This window comes from Benincasa hispida, chromosome 4 (genome assembly GCF_009727055.1).
Source record: "Benincasa hispida cultivar B227 chromosome 4, ASM972705v1, whole genome shotgun sequence".
In the NCBI taxonomy this organism is placed as follows: Eukaryota; Viridiplantae; Streptophyta; class Magnoliopsida; order Cucurbitales; family Cucurbitaceae; genus Benincasa; species Benincasa hispida.
In genome coordinates, this window is record NC_052352.1 from 45,308,357 (window position 1) to 45,336,051 (window position 27,695).

The 27,695-nt window shown below is 37.8% G+C and overlaps 1 protein-coding gene across 1 annotated transcript; it reads right to left on the reverse strand.

The window, feature by feature from the left end:
- Nucleotides 1-23,221: 23,221 nt before the first annotated feature.
- Nucleotides 23,222-26,856, reverse strand: LOC120075154 (pentatricopeptide repeat-containing protein At3g26540). The gene has a single exon (XM_039028335.1). The coding sequence runs from the start codon at nucleotides 26,782-26,784 to the stop codon at nucleotides 24,694-24,696; it is 2,091 nt and encodes a 696-aa protein (XP_038884263.1). The 5' UTR covers nucleotides 26,785-26,856; the 3' UTR covers nucleotides 23,222-24,693.
- Nucleotides 26,857-27,695: the final 839 nt, after the last annotated feature.

The following is a 27,695-nucleotide window of genomic DNA, read 5'->3' on the forward strand; positions in this document are numbered from 1 at the left end:
AAATTTAAATTTTAGAAATCTAAAATTTGATTGGGATAGAATTACAATCTTAAACTAATTTTGATTTGAAGTTTGGATAATCTAAGACTTTGAACTTGAGATTTGGATAAATAAGGATTCGAATCTTATTACGGCCTAAATTATTATTATTATTATTATTTAGTGAAGTTGAATATGAGTCTTCAAACTTGCCTACAATAAAACTACCTTCTTCTTGTTAAATTGGATAAATCCCCCCAAAAAAATCAATTTAACTCAAAATTGGTTAGATCTTCTCAAATGCTATGTATTTAGTCCAATCTAAAATCTAAATTTCTTCCAAACTTGGCTTTTAAATCTTAACCACCTTTGATTATTCATCTATAAATTGAACTTAGAAACCTTGTAGAATTCACATTGAGTGAATCACCTCCATTGCATCTAAAAACTTCTTTAAAAGCTTTTTATTATTTCAACTTTTTTTTTTATGCTTTTTGTTTTGCTTCGCCAAGTCGATGGAAATAAAGCACTCTCTTCTGACCGATCTTCTTTTTTTTTTTTTTTTTTTTTTCTAATTTCTTTAGCATGCTTTCAACCTTTCTTTTTTCTCACATTTTTTAAGGCTTCTGTGGTTGATCATCTCCTTCGGGACCCATCAGCATTAAGTTACACTTGATGTGTGGTCACTGACGACATCGATTTTTGCTTCTAATGAATTTTTTTACTGTCAGTTTCTCATGGTGCTGAGATGATGTGTGAGAGAGGAAGAGAATAGAGTCTTTTTTTTTCTTTTTTAATTTCGTCCTTTTATGAAAACCCTTTTTCTTTTCTTAATCTTTCATTCTTCTTCCTTGTTTTCCTTCACTTTCAACATTTTTTTCTTGCAAATTCTTTTACCACCATTGTTTGCAACGTCACTATTGTCTAGCACGGTGAAGATTGAAGCCACCTGCCGCAGATAGTGACGATTTGATTCGTGTGGATTCACTTAAGAAAAAGATAGGGCTGACATGAGCTTGAGAGGGAGTGACATAGTATAGGGAGATTTAATGGGAAGTGAGAAAAATTTTAGGGAGTGGCTGATGTGTAGAAGAAAAGAAAAAATTAGGTTTTTTTTTTTTTTTTTAAAGTTTGGTTTTATCTTAAAAACAAAGTTTTTTGTATTTTTTTTTGTTTCCTTTTCCTTCTTAAGTTCCTTTCAGTCGGAATTTTCTTTTTACACTTTTTTTCTTACGTGTTTTTTGTTGTTCTTGTTTCAACTTTTTTTTTTGTTCATATTACTCCTTTTCATTTCTCTTTTTTTTAATTAAATTCTTTTTTATTCTTTTCTTTTCTTTCCCTATTTTTCTTTATTTTTTAAATTCTTTTTTCTTTTATCTTCTTGTTTTTCCTCTTTTATTTTCTTTTTTCATTCAAAATGTTTTTTTTTTCTTTACCTTTTTATTTTTGTTTTTTCTTTTTTGTTTCTTTTATTTTTTTGGGGTTTTTTTTTTCTTTTTTATTTTAACGATTTGTTTCGACTTTTGTTTCTTCTTCCTTTAGAAAACAAGTGAAATTTAGACAATGAAATGGATCTAACATTTTTTTTTTGGCAATTTTTGCCCACTTCTTTTTTATGCTTAGTTTTTTTTAATTTACCATTTTTTTAACAATTTGCCCTCACTTTTTTTTTTTTTTTTTTTTTTATAGGAGTTAAGGTATTAGGGTGGTGAAGTAAAATGAAGTGGTAACATCGAACAAAGTTTGAGGATGAGCTATTGTGAGCGATGAATCGAAACCAACTACACAAGACTTTAGAGGTGGAGTGCACGACTTGAGCGAAGTCGCACTTGAAATTTGGTGATGAAGCGAAGCGGCACTTGAATTTTGGAGACGTGAGTGCACCAAACTTGATCGAAGTCGCACTTGACTTGTGAAGATGAAAGTGAAGTCGCACTTGACTTGTGAAGAATGAAGTGAAGTCGCACTTGACTTGTGAAGATAGTGAGAGTCGCACTTACTTCTGAAGATGAAGTGGAGCCGCACTTGACTTGTGAAGATGAAGTGGAGCCGCACTTGACTTGTGAAGATGAAGTGGAGCCGCACTTGACTTGTGAAGATGAAGTCGGAGCCGCACTTGACTTGTGAAGATGAAGTGGAGCCGCACTTGACTTGTGAAGATGAAGTGGAGCCGCACTTGACTTGTTGAAGATAAGTGGAGCCGCACTTGACTTGTGAAGATGAAGTGGAGCCGCACTTGACTTGTGAATATGAAGTGGAAGCCGCACTTGACTTTGTTGAAGATGAAGTTGGAGCCGCACTTGACTTGTGAAGATGAAGTGGAGCCGCACTTGACTTGTGAAGATGAAGTGGAGCCGCACTTGACTTGTGAAGATTTGAAGTGAGCCGCACTTGACTTGTGAAAGATGAAGTGGAGCCGCACTTGACTTGTGAAGATGAAGTGGAGCCGCACTTGACTTGTGGAAGATGGAAGTGGACCGCACTTGACTTGTGAAGATGAAGTGGAGCCGCACTTGACTTGTGAAGATGAAGTGGAGCCGCACTTGACTTGTGAAGAGTGAGTGGAGCCGCACTTGACTTGTGAAGATAAGTGAGCCGCACTTGACTTGTGAAGATGAAAGTGGAGCCGCACTTGACTTGTGAAGATGAAGTGGAGCCGCACTTGACTTGTGAAGATGAATGGAGCCGCACTTGACTTGTGAAGATGAAGTGGAGCCGCACTTGACTTGTGAAGATTGAAGTGGAGCCGCACTTGACTTTGTGAGATGAAGTGAGCCGCACTTGACTTGTGAAGATGAAGTGAGAGCCGCACTTGACTTGTGAAGATGAAGTGAAGCCGCACTTGACTTGTGAAGATGAAAGTGAAGTCCGCACTTGACTTGTGAAGATGAAGTGAAGCCGCACTTGACTTGTGAAGATGAAGTAAGCCGCACTTGACTTGTGAAGATGAAGTGAAGCCGCACTTGACTTGTGAAGATGAAGTGAAGCCGCACTTGACTTGTGAAGATGAAGTGAAGCCGCACTTGACTTGTAAACTTAAAAAAGATAAAGGAACATCAATGAATCCTTTGAATTTGTAGATGGGCATCGAAGAAGCCTTTACACTTGAAGATGGAGGGAAATTAATGAAACTTCTAAACTTGAAGATGGAGGAACATTGACGAAGCCTATGAACTTGAAGATGGAGGGGCATGCGATCCAACCCTTGAACTTGGAGACGGAGAAGCAACAATGCAAACATCGAATTTGGACCTGGAGAGGTTTCAATGAAATCATCGAATTTAGAGTCTTAGAAGCAATAGTGCAACCCTCGAACTTGAAGACGAGGAAGCAACACTGTGACCATCAAATTTGAAGATGAAGAAACAGCGGTGCAACCATCAAAGCAGCATTCTGGTCCTCGAACTTGAAGATGAAGAAACAACAGCGCCTACATCTTTGTAGAGGAGGCAGAACTTCAATAACTTTTAGAAGAGCGAAGCTGCAAGGCATAATATTTTTTTAGGGGAAGCAGAGAAGTTGCACCAAACTTGAACTTCAAAGAGGGAGAAATGAAACATCCAAACTTGACTTCAAAGAGAAAGTGGTGAAGCCTCCGAACTTGACTTCGAAGAGGAATCAAAGCACCATTCCAAGTGTGTGCTTTTAATTTATTGTGTTAACTCCTTAAAGGGATGAACATCTTCAACTTGTTATGTTGCCCTCAACAGGGATGAACATCTTCAATCTATCATGTAGTGTCATACGTAGGGTGATTTGTTGGGGTTAATCCCTAAAGTCTCGTGTCCTGTAGTTTGTAAACAATTTGTACGAATGCTTGTGTTGTTAATATATGATATTTACTTCACATCTTGTATTTTTGCTCAGTTCCTTGTTTTATTTGCTTTACCACAAACCAATAAACATAAAATCCCTGGTTATCTGTATGTGACTCAAGCATATATGTGGTGACATACAAATGGATCATGCCTTGAGTGATAACCAAAATGGTTTGTAGTATATGGATATAGGAGGGAAACCTTTTCCTTGAAACGCTACGGATGAGACCCACTTTGTGGAATGGTCATAAGTGTTGTGACTTGTCACAGATAATCTGATCCTGATCATTCGTGTTGGGGGCATGTGAGCGGGGGCGTCCTATATAAAGAGTTTTTATAAGACATGACCACGAAGTGTTAACATCTCGTTATATAACACCGTTCATGACATGACCTCAATCCTAAGTGAGTTGGAAACTCCTGCCATTGAGGGTGATCCTTTGATTTGTATGGGTGTGAGTGGCCAGGTCACCGATTCAAACCTACCATTTTAGAGATTCGTCTGATTTGGGAGCTGGAAACTCAGCTACACAAGATGGAATTCACTTCTTCCCCGAGGCAGGGGTAAATAGATAGATTGCTCCCTTAAGGGTTGATTCTGGGGCTTGAACGATATGACACCGCACACCTTCTCTTGGCCCGAGAGGAGTTCATACATAGTTGGACTGTTGTATTGTTCATTAGAGGAATCAGTGGTACTTAAGGAGTGAGATGTAACTACATGAGCAAAACGATAATTTTGCCCAGCTGTACTTACGAGCATCTGTGAAGGGTCATCGTACTCATGATTGGCTATATCCGATGGACACAGAAATATATCTGTGGTAAGAAGAGTTCAGTTGTTAGTCTTTAGTGGAATGTCTGATAGTTAACGGATGGTAGATCTCATGGCTAAAGAGTTTAGTCAGCTATTCATGGACCGTTAGAGCTTCGAGCCACAGGTCCATTAGGTCTTCTGGGTAGCTTGGATAAAGTCGAAAACTAGTCTTTGATTTAATTTTAAATGTTCAAATTGACAAGAGAAAGTTTGATTATATATGATATAATTGGCTAAATGTATGAGATACATTATTTTTGAGAAAATTAGATATAAATATGATTTATATCAAGTAGAGGAGAAAATACTATAGTAGATAAGTGATATCAAACTATAGGTTAAAAATATAATATGATTATATTTATTAATATTTTAGTTGGTTAATTATATGATAATTAACCCAAAAATCACGTTTGGACGTGGGTTAGTGGGGCAGTGTCGGTTATTATAACCGACGAATTAAAATGAAAATAGTTTTCATTTTGATCGTCCATCCAAATAGAAATTAGAGAGAGCGTGCTAGTGAAAGCTAATCGATCGCTTCAGAATTTCGAGAGCCTATACGATAGTCACTCTCTGCCTAGACGATCGTCCACCTCACGTCTAAATGATCACACACTAGATCCTACACAATCACATAGCTTCTCTAAACAATCGTACTGTGTGCCGAGTTTGCTAAACGATCGTATATCATTTCCTAAACGATCGTTGAGTAAAACCTACACATTCGTGTAGTATCTCCTAAACGATAAACACCATGTTATGCGATAGCACCTTTTTCCCTCCCACTTGCTTATTGCTTACACGATCCATGCTTCCTCCTTCCTCTACCAAATTCACTAAAGACCACGCTTTGAGTTCTCACTTCGAGAATACCCGGGGCTCTTTTCTGGTGGTGTCGTCCTCGCAGCATTTGTGTTCGTGCGGTTGTTAGTGCTATTGTAGTCGACGCTGCTACTGGGCGTTAGTTGATCGGGTGGAGGGTTCCGCTGTGTTGAATTCTGAAGATTGAAGATTGTCTTCAACTAGTATGACACTTTCTCCCTTGTTATATCTTGTTTATAGCATGCCGTTAATTAAGATTTGTTTGCATAACTGTGCGTTTGAATGTATATTGTTGTATTTTAGTCACTGTGAGATCGAAACGATCCGAACGTACTCATGGAACTCTTCGGTAAGAGATCCTTCGTGATTGTGGTACTCTTTTTTTATGGACTGAACTTAAATTTCTTTAAATTGCCCATATATCCTTGAAGAAAGGGATCAAGTCATGACGTAGTTTAAATGTTTTTTGTTTGCTGGACTCAATTTGAAGTTTCTTTCAAGCTGCCTACGTACCCTTTACAATGAAAGGGATCAAGTCATAACGTAGTTTAATAAAGAGATTTTTTTTGGTTCGTTCACCTTTTAAGCTCATGCGGGCCAGGAGTACCATGCAGTTTAGACTCTTGCAATAAGAAGCTTCATTTAAATTTTAGAAGCTCTTATTTCATCAGGGTTTTGATCATCCTTTTTGTAGGATTTGTCAATATGATGAGCTTTGGCTTCACTAACAAGGAACCTTTTGTACTTATGTAAACAGAAAATTTCCTCTTCATGCATGAAGGGATACAACTGTGAATATTTTCATCGTCTTTTTCATGGTATGGTCTTGCCTTCAAGGTTTTCATCTTCCTTTTATGTTGATTGCTTATCATCTTGAGATGATCAAAATCATATGTTGAAGGTCGATCTTTCTTTGATGTAGAGATACTTAGTCTTTTGAAGGATGAAGTTCGAGTGTTCGAGTGGAAGTAGACATTGGACATTGGTTTTCTTCTTCAACCGTGGCTATGCTCAATCTTTGGAAGACTGAAGATCGAGTAGTTGAAGGCTTGATATGATTGAAGACATAAACTCTTTGCTCCATTTCTTTTGAGTTATTGACTTCTTTAGTAGTTATATGATTATTGTCGACTTCCGCTATGTTGACAATGTGCCATACAAGAACTTCTGATACTTTTTTTTTTTTATTATCGAGGAAGCTTCTTGGGAGAAATTCTGCCAAAGTTATTGACTATCGAAGTTGAAGGAAGTTTTTGTCTTCTTCCTTAGCAGGCTTAGTGTCACGCTCCGACTGATTTTAATGGTTATGCATGCAGCAGTTGGGTGCTATCGGGCTCCAATGACACTTCAAGTAAGCCTTTAGAGGTTCAAAAATGTCTAAGGCATGAAGGGAAAGGGATTGTTTGTAGGCGGGCGTAAGCGAGTTTGAGAATGCTGCTATATTGCTTTGAGAGAGCTTATTGCTTGGTGATGTAAAAATGAGCCCTTCGGGCTTATTTATAGTAGTGCTTCATCAACTTAAGGCCTAGACTGACTTAAAGAGGTCGGTGGAAGACTATTCTAGGAATTTCTTACATACATTTAAGCCTTTCTAGGCTTTTTGCTAAGGATTTATATACATCCGGGTCTTTTTAGAACATTTCAAACTCCTCTAGATTCATCCAGCACATTCCAACCATTGTCCAGCCTTGCTGAGCACGTTCTAGAGTTCCCCAGATCCATTGAGGTCTGTTTGGACCATTCTAGTACTGTCTAAATTCTTATCGATAGTTCCAGCCGATTCTTAGTACCGCCCAGCCTTGTCTCGGACTGTCTCCCATGAGCGCTGGCATTGTCTATGCTTTTGTAGAAGCTTCCAGGTTTGTCCGGACCATGGGTGATGCGTTTGGAAGGCTCGTGCGTTTGGGCACGCACGCAGGCACTGCGTGGATGGGGCGCATGGATAGAATTTGCTGAGCGTCTTTGGGTAGCTGGGCGTGCGAGTCCTTGCGCATGCCGTGTCTGGCGAGCACGCCTGGCATGGCGCGCAAAGGTGATTCGTGCGGGCGTTATGCCCTGATCTCCTGGGGTGTCTTGGGCCCTTCTTGGCGGATGCTAAGGGGCTCTTTCTCAAAATTTTGAGGACCATTTTGTAGGGCGTGACACTCTTCCCCATTTATATTTGCAAACGTTCTTGTTGCGCCTCTTTTATACTCTTCAATTTTTTTTGGGAACTGCCATAGAATATCTTCATGCTCCCAACTGGCTTCATCTTCAGATAGTCCTTGCCATTTTACCAAGTATTCAGTGTAGTTGGGGACCCCTCTTTTCTTTACTCTTCTTTCCACCATAATCTCTTTAACCTTCCTATCATATTCAGTCACTACAGCCATCGGGGCTCAAATAGACATGCTTTGGCTAGGGTCTTCTGTGTCTTCATGGAAAGGCTTTAACATGCTTACATGGAAGACATTGTGGATTCTAAGCTTAGGAGGCAACTCTACTCAATAAGCGGCCTTCTCTACTCGAGCGATGATAGGAAATGGTCCTTCAAAATTTGCCCGTGAAGCGGGGGTCTCGGTCGCTGATGATGCTCTTGGGTATTCCTCATAGCTTCACAACATTCTTAAAAAAAAGTCGTGCTGCTTCAACAACCTTCACATCGACCGAGCAAGGAATGAAGGTGGCGTATTTACTTAACCAATCTACTACCACCATTATGCTTCAAAACCCCTTCAACCTAGGTAGGACCACGATAAAGTCCATGGTGATACTTTCCCTTGGTTTCTCAGCAATGGGCAGGGGTTCTAGTAAGCCCGCAGGTTATTGTTGTCTCTATGCCATTCTTCATTCGTGGCCAATAACTTATCTTGGGTAAGGGCAAGCATTCTTTCTAAGCTCAGGTGTCCAGCTCACAATGAACCATGGCACTCTTTGAGGATATCATTCTACAAATTCCCCCATTTAGGCACAAAGAGACGGTTGGCAAGGGTGAGAAGGGTGCCATTCTGCTCCTAGAACCTCCGAGTTTTTCCTTCTTTTGCCAATTTGAGTAGATCTTTAGCTAAAGGATCTTGTTGCATACCTCTCTTTATATGATCGAGGAAATCACTAGTACGTATGCTAGTAAGAGTGGCGAGCTTCACCTTCTTACTAAGGGCATCGGCCACCACGTTGGTCTTGCTTGGCTTGTATTCGAGTTTATAGTCAATTTCTGCTAAGAGGTCTTGCCACTGAGCTTGCTTTGGTGACAGCTTCTTTTGTTTCTGGAAATAGCTAGTAGTAATATTATCCATCATTATTGTAAACTTGCTACCTAGTAGATAATGTCTCCATGTCTAAGGATAATGGACAATGGCCGTCATCTCTTTTTCTTGGACAGTGTACTACCGTTCGGTATCATTCAACTTACGGCTTTTGTATGCAACTGGGTGCCCATCTTGCATCAGTTCCCCTCCTATGGCATAGTCCAAGGCATCAGTTTGTACTTTAAAAGGCTTAGAGCAATTGAGAAGTATCATAACCGGTTCTTGAGAAATGACTTCCTTGAGCTCTGTAAAGGCTCTTTGGCATTCTTTCGACCAATCCCAAGCTTCATTTTTCTTTAGTAGATTGGTGAAGGGTGCCGTGATAGCAGAGTAGCCCTTGATGAAATGCCTATAGTAATTGACAAAGACTAGGAAGGACCATAGTTCAGGAATATTAGAAGGAGGTTTCCAGTCTTATATTATGCGTACCTTTGCTGTGTCCATTCGTAGCTTCCCATCTTTGATCCAATGTCTCAGGAACTCTACTTCCGTCTGCGTAAATGAGCATTTCTCCTTCTTGATGTATAGTTCGTTTTCTCAGAGTACTTGAAAGACCTAAGTTAAGTGATGCACATGTTCCTCAAGGGTCCGGCTATAAACTACAATGTGATGTCATCCAAGTAAACCACTATGAACTTATCTAAGAATGGATGAAATAGCTTGTTCACTAGCGTGCAAAAAGTAGTCGGGGCATTGGTCAGACCGAAGGTCATGACTAGGAATTTATAAGCTCCATACTGAGTCATGCACGTGGTCTTAGCTTCATCTCCTGCTTTGATTCTGACTTGGTAATACCCTGACCGTAGATCGATCTTGTTGAAGTATCGGGCTTGACCAAGCTAATTAAAGAGATCGGCTATCAAAGGTATCGGGTACTTATTCTTGATTATGACCTTGTTAAGAGCCCGATAATCGATACACAGTCGTAAAGACCCATCTTTCTTCATTTGGAAGAGCACTAGGGCATCGAAGGGGGCTTTTGAGGGTCTGATGTACCCTGCATCGAGTAACTCTTTCAGTTGTCTTTTCAATTCTTCAAGCTCAAGTGGTGTCATGCGGTAAGGGGCCATGGCCGGTGGTTTTGTGCCTGGTTCCAACTTAATTTCATGGTCAACCCCTCGCCGAGGGGGTAGTTTCCTTGGTAACTCATCGGGCATTATATCTTGATACTCATCAAGGATCTGTTGTATGCACGTAGGGATAGAGGACTGACCTGATTCATCCTCATCTTCCACTTCTTCACAGAGGGACCTTGCTGAGGTCAGGACGAAGCTCTAGCCTTTGGTAATCCCGTGCTTAAACTGTATGGCTGAGATCATGTTGGCAAGTCTCTCCTTACTCTTTAAGGGGACTACTCGAAGTTTATGTTCTTCTAGGATCACCAACGATTTTGAAAAGGGAACAAGGAATGCAAGGGCACTATTGAAAAAGGCTAATCTAAGGACTACTTTGAAGTCGTCCATAGATACAACAGTAAAGTCCATCGTACCTGCCCAATCTCCAAGTTTTACCGTCACGTTCTTGGCTATGCCTCGTATGGGTTTAGCGCCTAAGTTGACTGTCTTTATGGTGCCTTGTTCTTTTGCGAGGCTAAGGCAGAGCCTCTTGGCTTCCCAGTCATCCATGAAGTTGTGCGTGGCACCAATGTCCAGTATGGTTGTCGCAGTCTTCCTATTTATCAGGGTATTGGCATAGAGGAGGCCACTTTCCTTACTCTTATCAGGGGTCAAGCTCTTTGTGAGAGCAATTAATTGTTGGAGTGACTCCATCATGGCTATCGATTCTCCTGCATTCTCATTTTCGCTAAATTTAGCTACTAGAGCATTCATAGCCTTCCGATTGGGACAGTCTCTTGTTCAGTGAGGCTCATCACATATGAAACAAGGTTTGTGGGTTTAGAGGACTGACCTTTATTCTGAGGCTTCCCATGCTTGTCAAAGGATGTCTTCGAGTCCTTCACATCCTTCTTATGTTGATCCTTCTTATGTAAATCCTTCTTATATTGATCCTTCTTCTGATGAGGCCTATCTCTCCCACTTTTACTCAGACTAGGCTTCTTCCCCTTGCTTTGGGATGAGTAGTCAACGAGTGTTTCGGCAAAAGCAATTGCATCGTCCAAGGTCTGGACATTGCGCCTATCCAATTCTACCCGTGCCCAGTCTTTTAGGCCATTCTTAAAGTGGAAGAGAGCATCATTCTCAGATAGATCTTCGATTTCGTGCATGAGAGTGGTGAATTCTTTGACATAGTCAAGAATATTCCCGATTTTCCCCAATTTCCTAAGTTTTCCTTGTACCTCCATATTAGCATTGTGGGGGACAAACTGCTTCTGCAACTCAGCCTTAAACTGCTTCCATGTATTAATGCTGCACAATCCCCATTCATGTTCGGCATGCTTCCGCCGCCACCATAGTTGGGCAGCATTACGAAGGAAGGTAGGAGCATTATTTATTCGGGCACTATCATCTGACACTTCTAGAGCTTCAAAATATTGCTCAAGTTCGACTAAGAAATTTTCAAACATTGTGGCATTGCGCGTGCCATTGAGGTATCCGGTTTGGGTACCTTGAGCACGATCGTGCCAGGTGCAGTGAGGATATAGCTAGTAGATGCTGGGCCATTAGTGTTTCGAGGGGCTCTACATTCATTTCAAGCTTTATCTATTTTTGAGTAAATTTCTTGAACTTTACCTTCAACTGCTTTGCGTAAGTCGGCCACCTCGATGATGAGAGTACTAATCTCCCTCCTGAACACACGACCAAGCTCCTCAATCATATCGCGGGCCATTGAGGTTATTGATGACAGGAAGAAACGTACGTTATTATAAGCCTTTTATTTAGAGTTATGAGGGCTGTTAAGTAGAATATGCGGTGATTGTACTAAGAATTCATGAGAAAGTGAGCTTGCGTCGATCAGCAATGAAAATCTCGGCTAACCCACTATTATACGTTATTTTGCGTCCAATTGTTTATTTTTGTAGCTAACGCAAGAATCGATCGCATGTAACAAATCTCACCATCGCAGAGGCGATCGCATTCATTCGACGCATGGATGTTGCGGCCATTAACCGCATGCGTCCATCACATAGAGGTTGCGGTTACGGAGTAATAAGCATAATAGAGGGATGAATGCAAGGGTGGTGGAATGCGTTGGTACTTTAGAAACCAAGCATGAACGCATACCTTGAGAGTATCAAAAGGTGATGTTGACATTTCACCTACCATGCCGTTAGCAGCAGAGATTCAGAGCAGGTCCATCACGTTGTTAGCAGTAGAATTTCAGAAAATGACCATTAATTCTATCGGCGATCAAGCTCTATAAATAAAAGCTTTAAAGCACAACTTGAGGGGATCCGAGCTTCTGCCTTCGAGCAGATCCTTATGATCCAGAAGAAAGCATGAGAAGATATTCTTGAGAGTTCTTCATTCCTCCTACCATTTCAAGTGACGACCGGAGCCTCGCCGGAAATAGATCTCGAGAGAGACTACTCCACCGCCCATCCATGGCACCACCGACAGCCTTGACACACATCTGATGGACGCAAGACATTGTCCATCTGGCCCTCCATATCTCTTCTATCTTTGTATTGTATTACATTGTGGCTTAAAAGATTAATACATTTTGTGATCAATGTATTTCTCTACTTTCTTCGATTCCATCTTCATTTTCTTATCATCCTTTACTTTCATTGCAAAGACTAAGTAAGATTGCTCGAGTATTGCATACTTAATCATACGGAATAGACAAATGAAGCAAGTAGAGAACCATTGTGAGGTGTGTGTTGCGCGAGTGTTGTGAGAAAACCCTATTTGCTTAATGTGATGCTGTAGCAACGCTTGTCTGTGAGCGGACACAATGCTTGTCTATGAGCTAATCAACGGTAGCTAACTGTTCAGGAGGGTAGGTGGTGGAACGCATTAAGCAAAAATAAGCAGTGTTTCTAGAGATAGGAATAAATCTTATATCAACCATGTTTATGTGATTACCTTGTCTTATGAGTGCATCATTCATCATTTAGGCATATTTGAGAGAGTAGTCTAAAAAATCAAATCTAGGCTTGAGAGAGTCAAATTGGATTGCAGAGGCAAGAATAGAGGCTTAGAGATAAGCTCTGTTTGCTATTACACAGTGTATGCACCCTATAGATAGGATATGAAAGTATGCGATCACATCGCATGCGTCCAGCAGTAGGATATGGTGGTATGCGGCCATCTTGTTTATGTGTGGGAGCACGTGAGCAAGAATAGAGACTTGACATAAGGCCTCTCGACACTATCGCATATTCATCGCATGCATCTTCGTTAAGTGTGTATAGCATAATCGCATGGTTTGCGTTGGCTGGGGTTACCCTTGCGATCAAGCTTAGTGATGCGGTGAAGTCATCCTCGCCATTTTATCTATTTTCCCATGCATTTTATTATGCGTTAACAATTTTCGTGTCTCTATCTCTTATAGTCATACTTCCACTGCTTAATCTGTTAGTTAGGAGTAGGAGTAGCGCATAGCCCATAACCTTTAATATTCTTTTATTTTTCACTGCAAACACATTACTTCATAACATTTAGCTACAAATCCTTAAGTTCGACTTCAGATCACCCGAGAAACTTGCGATCTCATTATACTTGGTGAGAGAGCAAGAAAACTTGTGGCAGGAACGCATGGTCATCGCATAGATTCTTAAACGCATATTACATATCCTTTAGTCCAATGCATGACTAGCGACACATGGAGAACGAACGATGAACACATATTTATTTATCTCCATTTTCCACCCATCAAGTTTTTGGCACCGTATTCTTTCATCTCCTAGACAAGGGCATCATAATCGTTGCTCAACCTACTAATTATTAGCTGAACATCTTCCAAGCCTTGTTCAAGAGCGACAATGTGAGTGTCCATGTATTCTCGTACGGCCGGGCCTTTAGATTTCGAGCGCTTAGTTGGGGAATGATGTTCCTTTTGTCCCCGAGTGACTGGTCCCTCCTCTGTTGCCATATGCGCAACAATGTTGTCAAGGGGTACCTAGGTTCGAGACTGTTGCTTTGATACCACCTGTCATGCTTTGACTGATTTCAGCGGCTATGTGTGTGGCACTTGGGTGCTATCTGGCTCCAATGACACTCCAAGTAAGCCTTTAGAGGTTAAAAAATGTCTAAGGCATGAAGGTAAAGGGATCGTTTGTAGGCGGGCGTAAGCACGTTTGACAATGCTGCTATATTGCTTTGAGAGAGCTTATTGCTTGATGATGTACAAATGAGCCCTTCAGGCTTATTTATAGTAGTGCCTCACTGACTTAAGGCCTAGGTCGACTTAGAGAGGTTGATAGAGGACTATTCTAGGACTTTCTTACATACATTTAAGCCTTTCTTGGCTTTTTGCTAAGGATCTATATACATCCGGGTCTTTTTAGAACATTTCAAACTCTTCCAGATTCATCCAGCACATTCCAACTATTGTCCAACCTTGCCGAGCACGTTCTAGAGTTCACCAGATCCATCAAGGACTGTTCGGATCATTCTAGTATTGTCTAGAGTCTTCTCGATAGTTCCAGCTGACTCTTAGTACCGCCTAACCCTGTCTCGGACTGTCTGTCCATCTCCTATGAGCACTAGTATTGTCTAGGCTTTTCTAGAAGCTTTCAGGCTTGTCGGGACCGTGGGCGATGCGTCTGGAAGGCTCTCGCGTTCAGGCGCTTGGATAGAATCCGCCGAGCGACTTCGGGTAGCTGGGAGCGCGGGGCCTTAAGCATGTTGTGTCTGGCAGGCGGGCCTGGCATGGCGCGCACGCGTATACGTGCTTAAGGCGATGCGTGCTGGCGTTGTGCCTTGATCTCTTAGGGTGTCATGGTCCCTTCTTGGCGGATGCTAAGGGGCTCTTTCTCGAAATTTTGAGGACCATTTTGCGGGGCGTGACATTAGGCTTCCATGCCATTTTCCTTCTTTTCTGTTTTTTGGCCTTACTTCTTCTTCTGTAATTTTGATGGAAGCGCAACTTCTTTTGGGTGGAATTCGACTTTCCTCTCTTTTGTCGAGTCATGAGGATCCACCCTTTGTTGTTATCTTCAACAGGCTCATCTTTCTTTTGGAAGTTTTTGTTTGAATCTCTTGTTGGAAACGAACAACTATAGACTCGAAGGTTCCAAACTGGATCATGCTTTCTCTTTGATAATAAGACACTGACGGTGTTAGAAGACTTAAAGTCGTCACTACTGTGGCGTGATTTTTTTGAGCTACTTCATCAAGATCCAACTCAATCTTCTTTTCACGAGTCAACTTTAGAATCAGCTCCTTTAGCACGAAGTACCTTTCAACTGGGTAACTAACGACCCAATGATACTTGTAGCAGTTAGGATCATCTGCTTTTCTTGCTTGTTCTAGTCGTTTGCATTCTGGTAGCTAAATAAGTTGCTTCTCTAGCAATTTCTTCAGCATGTTCGCCACATCAGAGTCAGGGAATAGATAAACCTTCTCTTGTCTTTCTTTAAGAGTTGGACGACGCTTCTCGCCCTTATTATGCCTTCTTTCAAATTTTGTTTGTTTTTCTTTGGAGGGAAATTTCAGTGGGGTCACATGAACGACCATAGATTCTTTTGTGACACTACTCACGATCACTTTAGTGCCCTTGATTTCTTCTTTATCCTTTCTCTATTTAGAGACTAGGAAATATTTAGTTGCCCTGTTGGTGATGCTTAACTTCATATCATGAGTGCGTGTTGCCAACTCCTCAATTGTATGAGGCTTTATCCCTTGCAAAATGTAGATAAGTTCCCAGTGCATGCCTTGGGTGCACATCTCTACTGTGGATTATTCAGTGAGTCTATCTTTGCAATCTAAACTCAGAGCCCTCCATCGGTTGATGTAGTCGATGACCAACTCTCCCTTTGACTATTTGGTGTTTGTAAACTCCATCATGCTAACGATGTGCCTTGTGCTGTAGAAGCGGTTGACAAACTCTCTTTCCAATTATTCCCAACTATCAATCGCTTCCAGCTCTAGATTAGTATACCAATCTTAAGAGTTTCCTTTCAAGGTACAAATGAATTGCTTAACTAGCTGCTCTTCTCTGGTCCTGCATTTTCGCAGGTCTCAATAAAGTGAGCAACATGTTATTTTGGATTGCCCTTTCCATCAAACTACTAGAACTTTGGAGGTTGATACCCAATTGGCATTCTCAAGTGTCGATTCTCTTGGTGTACAGCTTAGAGTACATAAAGGAAGATTGCAATGGTTCTCCATACTGAGCTCTTATGGAGTTTGTAATCATATCCTATAGGTGTTGAACTAACAGGGCAGCAACAAAGATAGATTGTTGCGGCTGGTCTTCTTGTAAGACAATCTTTCCTTTGTCATTGGCTTTTGTAGCTAGAGATTGACTCGACTCAGCAATATCTCAAGCATGTATTTGATCTCTTAAAGCAACGATTTCATTATCTCGCTCTTCTACAGCTTTCATTAGGAGATTTATCTTTCTTTCCATCTCCGTCATGGCTGACTAGGCCGTCACATCTACCATCATGACAAACACCACTTCAATGTGATTCTTCCTCTAATTAATTAGAAGCAAGAGTATAGTTTTCGAACAAAGGATTTTCTCTGATGAGGATCTCGCCTTCAGGAGATTCCATCAGTTGTTCCCAGATTTTCTTTGTGAGGACAAAACCTTGTTCTCGTTCCTACATGGGCTCTTTTGAATGGTTGCAGGTGACAGGTCTCATGTAAGCGTCACATGCGATAGTAGCTTTGGATGCGATTTTCTTTGGCGCCATTTGACCATTTTTTGACTTGGATGACAAGAGAGAGATGAGAGGTAGAGAGGTCCCAGTGAGCATGCCAATTTTTTCGCACGAGATTTTAAGACAACTTTATTTCGTGGAACTTAAACTTTGTATTTGTATTAAGTTTGTGGAAAGTGAGTGCATAATATTTTGATGCTTTCAAAATAAACTATAATCTTTAAGCTAGTTGATCTTGAATGATCTGCCTTTGGGCTTGTTGATCTTCTTGGATGATCGACATTTAGGCTTGTTGATCTTCGTGGATGATCGGCCTTTAGGCTTGATGATCTTCTTGGACAATCGGCCTTTGGGCTTGTTGATCTTCTTGGATGGTCGATCTTTGGGCTTGTTGATCTTCTTGAATAATTGACCTTAGAGCTTGTTGATCTTCTTGGATGATCGACCTTTGGGCTTGATGATCTTCTTGGCCAATCGGCCTTTGGGTTTTTTCATCTTTTTGGATGACCGACCTTTGGACTTAATGATCTTCTTGGACGATCGGTCTTTGGACATGTTGATCTTCTTGGATGATCAACCTTTGGGCTTGTTGATCTTTTTGGACGATCGGTCTTCAGCTTGTTGATCTTGGACGATCGACTTTTGGGCTTGATGATCTTCTTGGATGATCGGCCTTTGGACTTGTTGTTCTTCTTGGATGATTTGTGCTTGCACGAGGCTTCCGAAAAAACTTGTTTCGTGGAGTTGAACTTGAGTTGGTGTTGATGTTGATTTGATGCGATATGGTTCGATCTCTAGTACTTGATCATCTGATTCTCTCTCGGTTGAGTGGATGTGCTTGACTTGAAGAAGAAAGGCACTGAACATTCTTGAAGTACAGGTCTTGAAAGAGTCTTTGTGTCTTCAAGGGTCTTTTGTCTTATAGGAGTGTAGCTTTAGGAGTCTTGGGAGTCTTCTACTTGTTAATGAATTCTCTCTGAGCTCTCTGAAAGCAGAATTGCTGACCCCCTACAAATGAAGAGAGTTTCTCTATTTATAGAGTTCTCAGGTGGGCTTCATAGGCTTGAGTTTGAATGAACTATGGGCCTGGCTCTTAGGCCCAATTAGTTAGATTTGGGTTTGATTTGACATCTAGGTCAAATTCAACATATTTTTGGATTTAGAGACTTTAACCCAAATAATAATAATATTAAATTGAACCAAGTTAATTTTATCCAATTCAACAGTCACGATAAAACCACGTGGCGTCATCAAAATTTGTCTTCAACGTCAAATTGGGACACATGTCACCTCCTAGTTGGTTCCAAATTTGATGATTTGAAATTTGGTCATTAATCTACTGAATGACGTGGCAGTTTGTGATTGGTCCAAAATTTCTCATTCAACAAATGTCCCCTTTCGAGACTTATGCACATATATAGGTGGATTAATCTAAAAAAATATAAAGTTTGAATCAAAATTCAAATATATCTGTTTTTTAATTTGATCTTAATTGATGTATCAGTCAAACTATGAATTTAGTACATAAATTTAACTCGAATTTGGGATAAAATTTGGAATATGGTCAAATTTTAATTTGAGATTTTAATCCAATTTGATTTGGATTTGAGATCAAATTTGGGATATGCCTGAATTTCAATAAAAGATCAATTGAGATTTCTTTTCTTATCCATAATTTATTTTGATTGAAGATAAAAACTCAAGTTTGGCTGACTTGAATTTGGAATAAAAATTGGAATATGGCCAAATTTTAATTTGGGATGAATTTTAGATCTTTCCACAATTTGATTTGGAAATAAGATAAGAACCTAAATTTGGATGAGTTCAATATAAATTTTGGAAGATGCCCAAATTTGAGATTGTATCCACAATTTAATCTTAAAATTGAACAATTTGACTTTGAATAAAATTTGGAATATGACCAAATTTTAATTTGAGAAAAGTTTTAGATCTTATCCACAATTTGATTTGGATCTAAGCATAAGAACTAGAAATTGAAATAAATTTTGGAATATACCCAAATTTGAATTTTAACTGAAATTGAAATCTAAAATTTGATATGGATAGAATTACAATCTTAAACTAATTTTGATTTGAAGTTTGGATAATCTAAGACTTTGAACTTGAGATTTGGATAAATAAGGATTCGAATATTATTCGGACCTAAATTATTATTATTATTATTATTATTATTATTATTATTATTATTATTTTAGTGAAATTGAATACGAGTCTTCAAACTTGCCTACAATGAAACCACCTTCTTCTTATTAAATTGGATAAATCTCAAAAAAAAAAAAAAAAAAAAAAATCAATTGCGTAAAATTTGTTAGATCTTCTCAAATGCTATGTATTTAGTCCAATCTAAAATCTGAACTTCTTCTCCAAATTTGACCTCCATTGCATCTGAAAACTTCTTCAAGAGCTTATTATTATTTCAACTTTTTTTTATGCTTCTTGTTTTGCTTCGCCAAGTCAATGGAAACAGAGCACTCAATCTTTTTTTTTTTTTTTTTTTCAATTCTAATTTCTTTAGCATGCTTTCAACATTTCTTTTTTCTCCCTTTTTTTAAGGCTTTTGTGGTTGATCATCTCCTTCGAACCCATAAGCATTAAGTTGCACTTGATTTGTGGTCACCGACGACATCGACTTTTGCTTCTAATGAATTTTTTTTACGGTCAGTTTTTCATGGTGCTGAGATGATGTGTGAGAAAGGAAGAGAATAGAGTCTTTTTTTTTTTTTTTTGAATTTCGTCCTTTTATGAAAATCTTTTTTCTTTTCTTAATCTTTCTTTCTTCTTCCTTGTTTTCCTTTGCTTTCAACATTTTTTTCCTGCAAATTCTTTTACCACCATTGTTTGCAACGTCACTGCTGTCTAGCACCGTAGAGATCGAAGCTGCTCGTCGCAGATGGTGACAGTGTGGATTCATGTTGATTCATGTGGCTTCACTTGAGAAAAGGATAGGGTCTGCTGACATGAGCTTGGGAGGGAGTGACATAGTAGAGGGAGATTTGGTGGGAAGTGAGAGAAATTTTAGGGGGCGACGGATGTGTAGAAGAAGAAGAAAGATTTAGGTTTTTATTTTTTTTTAATAAAGGTTTGGTTTTATCTTTTAACCAAATTTTTTTTTGTATTTTTTTAATTTCCTATTTCTTCTTAATTTCCTTTCTTTTCTTATTCAGAATTTTCTTTTTACACTTTTTTTTTCTTTCGTTTTTTATGTTGTTCTTGTTTTACATTTTTTTATTTTGTTCATATTACTCTTTTCTTTTTTTTTTTTTTAATAAATTCTTTTTCATTTTTTCTTTTCTTTTCTTTCATTTTTTGTTTCTTCTCTCTTTTACTTTTTTTTCCTATTTTACTTTTTTTTTTCATTCTTTTTTCTTTTTTTATTCTTTTCACTTTTTGTTTCTTCTCTTTTAGATGAGTCAAAGGCATGCTTGAATTATGAAGGTGAAGCGAAGCAGCGCGCTTGACTTGTGACTTGTGAAGGTGAGGCATTTCAAAGATAGAGGTAGTTAACATATTCTCTTCGATTTGGATTTGGATTATACTTACATTGAAAAGGCTTTTGAACTTTTTTTAATTTATTGATTGCACTTTTGTTTTGAAGCTGGGACAGTGTTGTGGAAAATGCATCGAGCTGAGATGAGCTTCCCTCACGCAAGGTGAGGTTGAATGCGAAAAAGCATCAAAATGTGGCATCGCGCTGGGCCACTTAATCGTGTCAAGGATAAGCCAAGTATATTATATCGAAATCAACGAAAAAGTTGAAATGGGCTTTTATACTCTTTTAATTTATTCATTGCACTGTTATTTTAAAATCGGTTGTAGAAAATGCATCAGGCTGGGATGGACCTCCCTCACAAGGGGGATGCTGATACAAAAAACCATGAAAAAGTGACGTCGCATTGACTCATGAAATAGAATCAGAAATAAACCACCATCGGACTAGGAAGATCATAAGCGCGATGCCGCCGATAATGTGCTCTGATGTAAATATAAAGTAACTCATAAATTTTTATTATTTCCAATATATCATTTCCCTTTCTTCTATCTTATTTTTATTTTATAAACATCGAAGTCTTAAACTTGCATTGAAATTTTAGAAACAACAAAATCAAGGTTTTTGCTTTCCTTTTGTCTTCAAAATTTTCCATTTTTCCAACACAAATGAAAGTAATATTTTATCATTTTAAAAGTGTAGTAAATATCTAAAATAAAAATCACTTAAAACTTTTCTATAGTCAGTTTCAAAAACTTTCATTCATGTAAAAGTTTTACATTTTGATTTAAAGTGTTAGAAAACCAGAAACAAAAATGATTATTAAACATGTCTCATTCTTTTCTTAAAAAAACAATGGCCAAACATAATTTTACTTTTCTTTATTAAAAAGGGAGAAAGAACAGAACTGACCATAAACAAAATACAAAAATTAAGGAATAGGAAATTACCAAACATTTTAAGTACTTTACTCACTAGTAAAGTTTCAAAATAGTCCAAACCATCTCATTAGCTATGGGTAACATAAAAACTCATTAACTTTTTCTATTAATATTCATTCAACCTGTGAGAGGAATCAGAATCAGAGCTTGTAGCGACATTGAAGTCGATTATAAAGACTAATTCCATGGAGTATAGTTAACAACACCAATCAATGTTTGTGTAACTATTGCAAAAGTCTGTCCAAGAGAATGGTGAAGGAAATAAGGATTTAATTGTGCATCAATGGTAGAAGTAGTAGTCTTGTTGAATCATAATTGTCATTACTTTGAGTAGGTTTCTTATCTATGTAGAACTAACACCTATAATTGTCTCGTCAGTCACGGTCATATAAACTTCAAGAAAGACGTCAAAAATATACGTTATACGTTATCCTACGGAAATAAGTTGTATTAAGTGAAGTCAAGTGGAATTTAAGAAGAATCAAGTTTTATTTATGGAACAAAGACTTCAAGTGAAACATCATTAGTTCCAAATTTATGGGTTGATTAAATTTAAAGATTTTCGAATTTATGATATTAAAGGCATTTTCAGTTTCAAGTTGTTTATGTGCTTTTTATTTTAAATTTACATGTTATGAAATATGGGTGTTACCTTTGAAATGCCTCATAGAATATGTAGGTCTAATTTTGAGGCTATAAAAAGAAATGTAATTTGCAATGATTAGATGATAGAAATTTTAGAAATGTACGAATTTTCAATTTTATACATTAAAGTTTTTTATCATTGTCTTATGTATTTTTGTGATAGAATGCATGAATATTTGAATCATTCAAGTACGGATTGATTTGTCTTGCTTGTGGAGTGCTTTGAATATCAAAGATTGATGAGATATCTTTGATTCGTTAGATCAACTAAATAGTATGTAATCTAGCATTTCTTAGAGATTGAGATCAAATTGGCTTTTAAAACTGTTGGGGTTGCTTTCTTTGAGTCTTGTTGTTCACGAAGGTTTCTTAAGATTATGGGACAATGAATATCTCATCTCATTAATAAAATAATCCCAAGTACATGTGCACATCAGACAGAGTGAAAAGTTACAATATAAAAAACCTCTCCAACTAACTACTGTAGCTAATACATTGATGTAGATCAAAGCATTAACGAAAATGCACGAGTGGAAAAAGGAGATAGATGGTGCACCACAATAAGATTTTCTGAATGCAATATGTTGTTGAATTTTTTTTTTAAATAATATTATTTTAATATTTATCGACAAAAATAGGGTTGGTTTGTAACTATTTATAAAAATTTATAAATAGGATTGTGAAATGAGTAGTATCCTGTCTACGATTTAAGGCTAGCCACGATTAAAGTTTTTTTTTTTTTTTTTCACATTTTGTCTCAACTTCTATCTTCTTATATATATATATATATATATTAGCATTTTTGCATCTTCGAAGAATTGAAATTCAAATTTTCAAAAACCTATATTAAAATAAAAATTGAATCAAATTTCTAGTAAATTTCTTTTTTCTGTTTTCTTCTTTTATTTTCTTCTTTTATTTTTTTTATTGTTTTTTTGTATTTTTAGATAATTTTTTTACTGTGAAATTCAAATTTTTAAAGGTTTACAATAAAATAAAAATTGAATCAAATTTCTAGTCACGAATTAATTCTAAATTTTTTTTCCACATTTTCCCCCAATTTATATCTTTTATTTTTCATTTTTTTTTTTTTTGCATTTTTGGAGAATCTTTTCCTGTAAAATTCAATAAAATAAAAATTGAATCAAATTTTTAGTCACGAATTAAGACTAAATATATTTTTTTCACATTTTTCCCAACTTCTGTCTTTTATTTTTTAGTTTTTTTTCATTGTTAGAAAATCTTTTACTGTAAAATTCAAATTCTTAAAGGTTGAATCAAATTTCTAGTCACGAATTAAGGTTATATTTTTTTTTTCACATTTTCCCAATTTCTGTTTTCTTTTATTTTTTATTGTTTTTTTTTTGTATTTTTTGAAAATTTTTTACTGTAAAATTCAAATTTTTAAAGGTCTATGGTAAAATAAAAATTGAATCAAAATTCTCATCACTAATTAAGACTAAATCTATTTTTTTTAGATTTCTTTTCACATAAATTTGTTCCCTTTGTATCTACTTAAATAAAAAAGCAATAAAAAATAATAAAAGCAATAAAAGCAATAATAAAAATATGAAACTCGTGAACCCCATCAAAATCATACCCTATTTTTGTCAATACATTTTCCCTCCACCTTACTTTTGTAATTTCTTTTCCATATGCCCTATTTTTATTATTACTTTAAAAAAAAATACAAAATTCTTGAACTTATGTTCTTTGACATACAATATCAGTTCTAGAAATTATAGTAATCTATCCTATCTCTCACCAACAAGAATAAGCCGAGCCAAAATAAAGCACAAGGGATATTAAAATTAAAGTGACTTTTCAGTCAGCTAAGTGTTTGTCATGATCTGTTCTTATCTCATTTTCCATTATATGTTAAAAGAATAAAGAATCAGCTCCTGTTCTGCTATATATATATGAGTCAGGGCAACTAAAACAGCTGACCCTTCAAGCAGAAACGCCAAGTATCACCCAAGTTTGTTGTTCTTGTTTGTTCAAATTACAGAAAGCAAGCTTTGAACCCTTAACGATACCTCGATGGACTCGCTTCATAGTTTCCCTGTTTAAATAAGCATTGATAGCTTAGTTCATGAATGACTTGACTTGTGGGGTGGGGATTATAACAATCAACAGGTTGGGTAGATCAAGATCCTGGTTTCTTCTCATTGAGCGCCTAGAGCAAACACTTGATGCCGTAATGAGAAATAATACCTTGGCCTCTTATCATTCAGACCTTGGATCTAAATTTCTTTTTGATTGTTGATGCTATTGAGCAGGTAGCCGAAAACTTTAGATTCTACAATGAATGAGACAACTTTCCACAGTGGTTTCGAACCATGATGGCATGAGCTGAGAGGAATTTATAAAAGACGGGCGATAAACCCAACCAAAGGAGTTCCAAAAAGACTTCTCCAATTGGTCGAAAGGAGGGAAAAACTATAGGAGCTATTGAAAGATAAAACATTAAAAAAAAATCTATCATAGGCGCTTCCTTTTTCATTGAAGAGAGTCGTTCCATTCAATCCAAATGCTCCACAAAAAGGCCCTAAAAAAGGTGCATCCACATGGCTCGCTTGCCATCTGTGAAGGGGTGGCCAGTGAGGGTGTATGTGAGGAGGGTGATAATCTCCTTAAGTAGTGCAGTCGACCAGCCAAAGGAGTGTGCGAACTCCTTCCAAAAACTGTTGGCAAAAATACAGCTAAAAAACAAGTGGCTTGGTGTCTCATGGGCAGGCTTGCAAAGGGTGTAGCAGTGTGGTGAGAGAGCCATGTGCGGTTGTCACCAGTATTAATAGCACAATGGCTGAGTTCCCAAAGGAAAATTTTGATTTTTTCTGGGGGTAAAAGTCAGTCTATATTTCCTTATGAAGAGGGGTAACATGATCCACAAGAGATGTGTTCATTTAGGCAAGAGATTTGGTGGAGAATTTACCCTCTGGATCCGGATTCCACACAACAGTCTTTGTGGGTATTTAAAGAAAGTTCTGCTTGTTGAGTCGTATGGTTACCCATTCTGCCAACCTCGAGTGTCCATTTAGGGGTAACATGATCCGGAAGAGATGTGTTCATTTAGGCAAAAGATTTGGTGGAGAATTTACCCTTTGGATCCGGAATCCACACAACAGTCTTTGTGGGTATTTAAAGAAAGTTCTGCTTGTTGAGTCGTATGGTTACCCATTCTGCCAACCTCGAGTGTCCGTGTTTCCTACATGCATCAAGGATTCTTTCCAGCATTGGAACAGTGGGATCAAAGGGCATATTGTTGATAAATTTTTGGAGCTCATCCATGTTTCCATGTCGTCCATAGAGCTCAATCATGCATTCGTAGTGCTCTAATCGAGGTATGATACAGAACTTCTCACTCATTGAATCGAAATACTGCCTACCTAACTCAACGAGATTTTCATGCACACAAGCAAGCAAAATACCTTGGAAGGTTACATGGTCCGGTTTAATGCCTTCCACCATCGTCATCAATTGAAATAGTTTGATTACTATCATACCCCTTCTGTTGTGGCAACATCCTAAGATAATGGAGTTCCACAGAACCACATCGCGTGAAGCCACGTGTTCAAAAACCTTGAGAGCATAGTCAAGTTGGCGGCATTTGCAGTACATATCGACTAAAGCTCCGCTAACTACGATATCTATCTCATAATTATTTCTAACCATGAAGCCATGGATTTGTTTACCTTGCTCTAACGCAAAAGTGTTTGCACAGGCTCCTAAAAGAGTTGCAAAGGTAAATTTACTAGGAGCTGTTTCCCATTGCATCTCTGAGAAAATTGTCATAGCCTGTTCACTCAAGCCATGGCGAGCATAGGTAGTGAGTAGTGCATTCCAGGAAACTTTATCCCGCCATTGACTCATTTGGTAGAACCAAACTCTGGCACTTTTCAAGTTCCCACATTTACCATACATGTCAAGAAGGGCATTGCCAATAAAGAGATTAGCATAGAAACCAATTCTATAGACAAAACCATGAACTTGCTTTCCTCTTTCAACATCTAAAAGGCCAGTACATGCATTCAATATCAGGCGAAGCGTTATGTGATCAACCTCCTTAATCGAACTGTGCATCAAGTGGACAAATTCCAATGCCTCTTCCCATTGACGGGAATTAATATACCCTGCCAGCATAGAATTCCATGAAATCACATTGCGTTCAGGCATTTCATTGAAAAGCTCCCTGGCTTTTAGAACTTCCCCAGACATTGCATATCCATATACCATTGAAGTCCAAGAAATAAGATTTCTTGAACTAGGTTGGGTAAATACTTGGTGAGCGTTTACTAATGTTCCACATTTCATATACATGTCAATTAAAGAGCTCGAAATAACCTCATTTTCTTCCAAACCTACTTTAACTACAATGCCATGAATTTGCTTGCCTTCTATCAGAGCTGCCATACTTGAACAAGCAATGAGAGCATTGGAAAAAGTAAAACTCAATGGCATTACTGCCTCCCGGAACATTTGGAAAAACATTGAAACTGCTTCTTTCCCATTGTCCACCTCAAGATAGCGCCTAACAATCACATTCCAGGAAACATCATTTCGATTCTGGATTTCATCAAACATGCTACGTGCATCATTCATAAGCCGACACTTTCCATATACATCAACAAGCGAGCTCTCAAGAATCACATTGCCAACAAAGCCACATTTAACAATATGCCCATGAATTTGCTTCGAAAAGTGAAGAGCTAAAACAGAACCACAAGACCCAAGAACACTAGCTAAAGTTATCTCGGTAGCATAAACACCGGATTTATTCATATCCAAAAACAAATTCAATGCTTCTGAAGCATACCCATTCTGCGTATACGCAGTTATCATCGCATTCCAAGATCCCCCATCTCTCTGAGGCATTTCCTCGAACAGCTCCCTCGCATCCTCCAAACACCCACATTTACCATACGCCTCAATGGCCCGATTCAACAGGAAAGTCGGTGGCTTGGGGCAAAAAGTAACCAAATGAGACTCGACCTTTCGAGCTTCAACAAGTGCGCGATTGGAAGAGCAAATTTGGAAGAGGCGAGCGTACAGTGGATGAGGAAAGGGAAATGGGGAATCGAACAGGACCAAGACAGCTTTTCGGAGGCGACCCTCTTTCAGGTATTTGAGGACTGTGGTGGCGGCGGCTTTGGCGCCGGTGGGTTCGGTTCTGGCGGTCAGGTTCTTACGGGAAAGAAGGCGATTGAGTATTGAGGCCGCAGACACACCCATGAATCAAACGAGCACCTCGCACTCGAGTGGCTTCACATGCCGCCGCATTCATTTGCCCTTCTGACCAAGTATACAAACACCAGCAAAATAATGTGTAAAGTTTATAAAAATACACCTAAAATTTTCGAAAAACTCTCATTCTTATTTATAAATTTTAAAGGTTTAGATTCTAAGTAAAAATCTATCTCGTTCGGTAACTATTTGATTTTTTTTGTTTTTTAAAGTTAAGTCTATTTCATCAACATTTCTTACCATGCTTTGCATCTTTCTTAAAAATAATAATTGAATTTTTAGCCAAATTCCAAAACACAAATAATTTTTTGAAAGTTACTTTTTTTTAGTTCTCAAAGTTTAGCTTTGTTTTTTAAACCATTGGTGAATAGTAGATAACAAAGAAAAAAATTTGGAGATGAAAGTAGTGTCATAGATTTAATTTTAAAAAAAAAAAAAAAAAACAAAATGATTACCAAACAATACCTAAATTTCAAACTTATATTATTTAAAAGTCTTTGAAATTTCAAAACGTCTATTTTAGTTCATAAATTTATTTTTTTTAATGGTTTCTTCAATTAAAATTATGTTAATAAATAATAAAATGATGAAGTATAAATTAACGTGGCAGTTGATATATAACAATTAATTATATAAATGATTTTAACGATGATATAAGTTCCCTATATAGTTGTAATTAATAAAAAAAAATACCTTCCAATTTTAATACTTTTGCGGTCATTTAACATTTACACTTCAATTATCGCGTCAATTTACATTCTTTATTTTAACGAAAGAGATATTTCGGAACGAAATTAAAAAATTTGAGGTAAAATTGAAAATTTTCAAAATGCAAGTACATAATTGAAACTTACTCCAAGGTTCATAAAAATATTTTATATAATTTAACTTATATATTC

Bases quoted from the DNA above. Each gene is read 5' to 3' on its own strand.
- LOC120075154 (XM_039028335.1), bottom strand. From the start codon at position 26,784: ATGGGTGTGTCTGCGGCCTCAATACTCAATCGCCTTCTTTCCCGTAAG.